At 34.5% G+C, this 6,968-nt stretch overlaps 1 protein-coding gene across 1 annotated transcript; it reads left to right on the top strand.

Annotated features, from left to right (window-relative positions):
* Positions 1–4,837: 4,837 nt before the first annotated feature.
* On the top strand, positions 4,838–5,500 carry LOC110810097 (pentatricopeptide repeat-containing protein At3g24000, mitochondrial-like). The gene has a single exon (XM_022036165.2). The coding sequence runs from the start codon at positions 4,838–4,840 to the stop codon at positions 5,498–5,500; it is 663 nt and encodes a 220-aa protein (XP_021891857.2).
* Positions 5,501–6,968: the final 1,468 nt, after the last annotated feature.

The following is a 6,968-nucleotide window of genomic DNA, read 5'->3' as shown; positions in this document are numbered from 1 at the left end:
GGTTATCATCCTTAGACAGATGGTCAGTTAGAGCGTACGATCCAAACGTTGAAAGATATGTTACGTGCTTGCGTTCTCGACTTTGATGATAATTGATACGAGTATCTTCCTCTTTATGAATTTGCTTATAATAATAGCTACAATTCCAGTATCGGTATGGCCTCGTATGAAGCTTTATATAGAAGACCTTGCCATTCCCTTACTTGCTGGAGCGAAGTCAGGAACCAGCACCACTTTAGACGAGACTTCATTCAAGAGACCATAGAGAAGGTTGCAATCATCCACAAGAATTTGATAACTGCCTAAAGCCACCAAAAGACCTACACCGATAATTATAAGCGACCTTGGAGTTTGCTGTGGGAGATCAAGTTTCCTTAAAAGTTTACCCCTGCAAAAGCAAGATGCGGTTTAGAAAGAGAAGGAAGTTGAGCCCTCATTATATGGGACTTTTTCTGATCGTCGAGCGTATTGGACTTGTGGTTTATTGCCTCACTCTATCCCGAGAGTTCACAGAATTGCATGATGTCTTTCATGTCTCAATGCTCAAGAGGTACCACCCTAATCCTTCTCATGTTATTCCTCATTATGAGGTACAAGTATAGGTCGATATGACCTATGAGGAGGTTCTTGTAGAAATTGTCAGGTGGACTGGTAAGGTCTTACATAATGAGACGATCCCCATGGTGAAGGTACGATAACAACATCATACTTCGGAAGAAGCAACATGGGAATTGGAGGACGAAATGAAGAAAAAGTATCCACACTTATTCGAGACAAATTTGGGGACCAAATTTTTTTAGGTGGGAGGGATGTAACACCTCGTCCATCACTATGCTAAAATAATTTAGAAAGTCTATTTATTCATGCCTTTGGCCCCTTAAACTTCATTAATTCACGTTGTTTAACATTTTTCATGATTCATGATTGTTATTAATTTTTTATTTTTATTAATTTTTATTTTTGTTTTATTTTATTTTTAAATTAAAAGAAAAATTAGAAAAAAATTGGGAAACGACAAAACAGGATAAAACCGCTAGCATAAAAAATCCCGCGAGAGGGCAGTTTGCCAGCGCGGGTGCTGGGCACTGTGCGCGCGCGCATGCGCGCATAGTTGCCACAGGGCGTGCGTACAGTGCCCACGACCCATCCGTACGCTAGCACGCACGAGACATCTGCACAGCGCGCACGTCCCCTCTGCATGCACGCACACACGCACGCACGGGACGTGCGCATAGCGTGCACATCCCCTCCACGTGTATGGCGCAGGGTCAGGACTTGTGCGCGCATCTTGTCTCGCGCAGGCAGGCCATCCGCGCATCACCGCGTGCACGGACTAGCGCCGCACATTGTGCGAGCACCGTCCACGCAGGAGGCGTGCGCAGATAGGCCCTGTGCGCTTGGGACCTAAATGCAGTAGGGCTTTGCGTGCGTCGCCTAATCCACTTAGACCCTGCACACGTAATAGTAGGACTGTGCATTAGCAGGCTAGCTTACAACGCGTCGGTCGGGCACTGCCACCTCGGGCAGAGCACCATCGTTGCCTTGGCCGGCGCACCGCCACCGCCAGTGGAAGAGGTCTTTCTTCCTCATTTTGCATGGCAAAAATCTTTTTCTCCTCTCTCTTCACCGGATTTTGTAACTTGTTGTGAATCTAACGATTTTAAAATTCTATAAATTGTCCCCTTTTCCTTCCTCTCCACACTTCTATTTCTTCCATTTTTCAAAGGTTTAGAGAGAGAGATAGCAGATTAGAGAGAGAAAAAGAGAAAGGAAAGAAAATAGTGAAGAAGAAATCATCAAGGTTTCGGTAAGGAATGTAGTATTACTTTCGATGTCTTAAAGAGTATTTTTAGATAAGCAAATTTAATATGAGTGCTATTTTACCAGTTTTGTATACCTCTGTGTTCAAATGAGTCGAATTGTTCTAGTTTTCAAGTATGCTATGTGAATTATAGACACTTGATGAATTTACATGTAGTAAATATAATATGTAATTCATAGTAGTAAAAGTAAAAAGAAAAAAAAAGATAAAAGTAAAATGAAGTTTGTATGGTCCGAAGTGTATCTGTATTGACATATATATTGCATCAAATGTCTCATTAGACTTTTTATCTCTGAGGGGTATCTGTTTCTCCCTCCTCTATCTTGTCGAAAAAGACGTAAGAAGATCGCTCCCTGTGAATGACGGTGTGCCCTCTGACGAGAGTGGTATCCCGCTACTTGTCGGGGTCACCCGTAATTACGTAATGTCGTGACTATAGATGTATGTTAGGACCATTATGGTTGGTGCTATCATGGTCATAGATCATACTATGGTTTGGCCAGCCGGAAGTGGGCTTAAGCAAATTGATGTATTTGTATCTACTTTAGTCATTCCACTTGGATAGTTGGAAATCATTATCTGCCCTCAGAGATGGAAGTTTGTAACGACTTTGCGAAATATGATACGAAAAATCTTTGCATTTCATGATTTATTTGATTTTCTCTATTATCTAACATGATGTATATATGATCTTCTATGCTAACGTACCATTTTCATATTCAAATAAATGATTTTCATAATGGTGAGATAGGTAAACAAGGAAGTTGAACGGTAAGATAAAATAATAGACTTTTAAAATCTTATGATGTTAATTTAATATTATTTTCTTTATTGAGTATATGGAACTCATTCTTTTTATGCCCTTCCCCTCTTGCCCCCGCCAAAAGATAAGGAAGAAAATGAGGAACCGCAGGCAAACCTACCCTTAAAAGTCTATGAGGATCCCGTGAATCCACAAGTCTGAGTTCATGATTGTTCCCACACTTTGATGAATCCAGTAGCATAGTGAAAGAAGTGAACCTTATATTTTGTATTTTGTAACCACTTCTGGCATCAGTTTATGTATGTATTTGGAACATTATATATATTTATAAGGGATTGTTATGATTTGATTCTGCTGCATAAATTTTATTATGCACTCGTTATTCTAAATCTGTATTTGACTCCTGTTTTCTTTAATTAGAACTTGGGATGTCACAGTTTTGTAATAGATCCATTGATAAAATATATTCTTATTTTTCACCGAGAGTACGATCGTCATCGCCTTACTACAAGAGACATACTTGTTTTGTTGAGTTGTTGAGACACTTGCACTAGACCGAGACTATCTGAATGATATAAGAAGAAAGGAATGGTTGGATTGTCGAAAGTATAATGATTAATTAAGAACTATTTTAATTGTCAAATTATTTATACATTAACATACAAAGATATCTTTTATTTCATCAATTCTTAATTTAATAAGTTATTAAAATTCAAATTATTAAATTGAAGAAATAACTGACTGAGTTTATGCTAATTCAAATGACTGACCGAGTTTATAATTTTTTGATTTAACATTAGATTATTGAAAAAAAGAAATAATCCTTAAAAAATAGTTTTATCTAGTTTTAAACTAGTATTTTAAGCCCATAATTATGAGCAAAATATCACACATTTATGATTAATTGTTTGATATAAATACTTCGTATAACACTATATTAATTACTATCTTAACGTGTTAATTTCTATTCTGAGTCAAAAGTTCTTTAATTACCTCTAAAAGAAAAAAAGAAAAGTGACCATAAATTAATTAAGAAAGAAAACCGTTGAAAATGGATAAGTCTTCATGTATCCCTGAAGAATACAACTATTAATTTTTAAGATTATGAAAAAGGTTATCTGTTAAATTTCATTTATTTTATTCAATTTAGACAAAAAATACTATAAAATGAAGTTAAATCATTCATAAGAAAATCAAGCAACAACAAGTAAAAGTACACAAAGAGAGAATATAATAGTCGTGGAAAGATGACAGTGGTGTTCGAGAGAAAAAGGATATTGATTGTGTTGTTTATTTTGATGATGAGTATGTTGGTGGCGATAACAGCAGCTCAACGGATTGATCCGTGGGTTATGGATCCATGTCTGAAACTGGAACCAAAACCTCATAGTTGCCACCACGATCCTCATGCTCCTCTTGTTGCGACTAATCCTTACCATCGGGGTTGCTCTAAAACCAACCACTGCCATGGTGGTCATGGCAAAGGCATTTTCAATCCCCATTAAATAATATTTATCAAAATTTTAATTTTAGGTTTTGTGTAAACAACCTCTTTAATATAATTAACTAATAGTATTTTTGTTTGCTAAATAACAATTTTTCTCTCTCTCATCTTTCTTGTATTATTATACAATGTTTTACTGTTTATTTACATAATTGTGTCTCTTTTAATGTACGAGACATGAATATATCTTTATATATATCTATTATTATATGCCCATGAATATTTATAATAAAAGAGAAGTAATCCACTTTCATTTTTTCAATTTTATTAGCCTCCCACAACGAAAAGGCCTTACATTATATTATATTATAGTTTACTTATATTATATACTTTTTTTCTACAAAATAAATTTTATACTTATTCAATTTGAAGTGACCAAAAGTCATATTTTATAATTCAATGGGGTATAAAATTTTGTGGCAGAAAATAAAGCTCACAGAATTCCCAAAATGTAAGAACCAAAGCCAAATTAAAAAGGGGGAGTATAAACTAAGAGGCCACCTATCTCGTGACTATTGAAAGGTACTTTGTATCCAAATGCTCGCCGGACTCGGCAATGGAGGAAGAAGAACTTTACTCTGACTAGCTGCGAAAATGCACCAGTAGCTCTGCTCTGCAACGTGGAAGAGCCATCTATGCTAATCTAATAAAAGGGTATCTTCCTTTTTCACTTTTTACTCAAAACAATCTTCTCAATATGTATACAAAGAGTGGGGATCATATCAGTGGGTACAAACTGTTCGATGAAATGCCTGAACGAAATGTGGTGTCTTGGTCCTCCATCATTGCTGGCTTTGTCCAACATGGCTGCCCCTGTGATGCTCTGTTTTTGTTCCGTTGTATGCTTCGGGATGGAACTTCAAGACCCAACCAGTTCACCCTGGTAAGCGCACTTCAAGCCTGCTCGTTATATGAGGATTTGGCTCCTGCTTTCCAGGTTTACTCGTTGGTTGTTCGTTTGGGATTTGAGTCGAATATCTTCTTGATGAATGCATTTTTGACGGCAATGATAAGGCATTGTAAGCTGGGGGAAGCTCTGGAAGTTTTTGAGAATTCCCAAGATAAAGATATTGTGTCTTGGAATGCCATGATGGCGGGTTACCTGCAGTATTCTTACTTTCATGTTCCTGCATTTTGGTACGGAATGATTCGCGAAGGGGTGAAGCCCGATAGCTTCACTTATGCAACTGTTCTTACTGGGTTAGCTGCACTTTCTGATTTGAAAATGGGACTGCAAGTTCATGCGCAGCTTGTAAAATCTGGTCATGGTGGTGAGATTTGTGTTGGGAACTCTTTGGCTGATATGTACATCAAGAATCAGATATTGGTAGATGGGTTCAAAGAATTTGGTGAAATGCCACAAAGAGATGTGTTCGGGTATAGGAATCCTTTGGTGTTCATATCAACTTGATATTTGACAATACAGGTTTTTTAGACATATCTAAGAAGTCTTAAGTATTGGACTTAAGGATTTAATTGTATCATGTAACTAGAAAATTGAGAAAATCTTAAAATATTTATTAAATAATAGAATTCTTTCTAAAAAAGTGAAATTACGGCGAGATTTATTGTTTAACCTTAGTACCATTTAGTAAATAGGATGAAACAGTTAAATATTAAATATAATATGATTATAAATATTAATCCGTATTAGATAGAAAACTAAAAATATTAAAATATTTAAAAAATATGAATACAACTTGAAAATAAAATAAATTCCAAATTAAATATTAATAAAAATAAAATACTAAAATTATTAAAATTATAATAATGGACTCCTAGATACTAAAGTAATTTTATATTAAATGAAATTATCATTTCTAATCTATTTAGATAATTCAAAACTAATTCATTCTGCACCAATACTTACTTATTTCTTAAATAAGAAGTACTTACTTTGATCAATATAATTTGATGAATATCTTGCAAAATCAGGTATTATCAAAATCACTAACACCTTTATATGTTGAATTTCGTAGGTTTGCACTTAATGGATACCCTTGTATTATCATCAACAATGGACTCCACGGTGTGACCATTCAAATTATATAATTAAAACTATATTTAGAGTTGGGAAGTTGGTGCCAGTATTTTTCCTAATTGTAATCTAATTCTTGGTTAAAATCAAACAGCAAAAGAGCATGAACATAATTGGTCACTTAATTTATTACTAAAAAAATTCACTATTCTTTAATTATGCTCTTACGATTTCTCTTCTCTTGCTTTGCTATTTGCTATCCTCATAATAAATAATGAAATTGTCACCCACAAAGATAGGATTATGGAATTATGCTTAGCATACAAAAATAAAAAATAAAAATCTCCAGTAGAAGAACAATGGTAACTTATAAGGATTTTGAGATGGTATTTTATATTAAAATTTGCTTAATTCGACTTGTTTGAATTCGATTCGTGCAATATTCTTCGTTAAAGTGCGGGTTCAAGATGATGGAAAAAGAAGAGCAAGTCAAAGGCGAGTTCAAATTTGTCCTTTTAGAACTTGTCCGAATGCGACTTTTTATGTCTGTGTATATATAAATACATTAAATTTTATTATTATAATATATTTATATTTATAATATATTACATCAATAAATACATTTTTAATTTTTTTTATTATAAATATAATTATATTTGTATTAACATGATGAAATAACTAGGTTATTTTCGAATAAGATAACTTATAAATTAGGTGTGACAGAAAAAATTTAAAAAACAAAATTCAAACCTGGGGCAAGTTTAGGTTTGTGGTATATTGGGGTGGGTTGGATTCGGGTTTGGTAAACCCGATCGTAAACCCATCTCATTGCAATTCCTATAAAGATTTCTTTGTATTTTGGATCTAATTACAACCAAATTTACTTTTTTGTACAATTGAA

Source organism: Carica papaya, chromosome 9 (genome assembly GCF_054855325.1).
Source record: "Carica papaya isolate Zhongbai chromosome 9, ASM5485532v1, whole genome shotgun sequence".
Classification (NCBI taxonomy): Eukaryota; Viridiplantae; Streptophyta; class Magnoliopsida; order Brassicales; family Caricaceae; genus Carica; species Carica papaya.
The sequence above is the reverse complement of the archived record's forward strand: the minus strand, read 5'-3'. Positions and strand labels throughout refer to the sequence as shown.

What these genes read in the sequence shown, in the direction of transcription:
- LOC110810097 (XM_022036165.2), top strand. Translation starts at nt 4,838, where the DNA reads ATGCCTGAACGAAATGTGGTGTCTTGGTCCTCCATCATTGCTGGCTTT.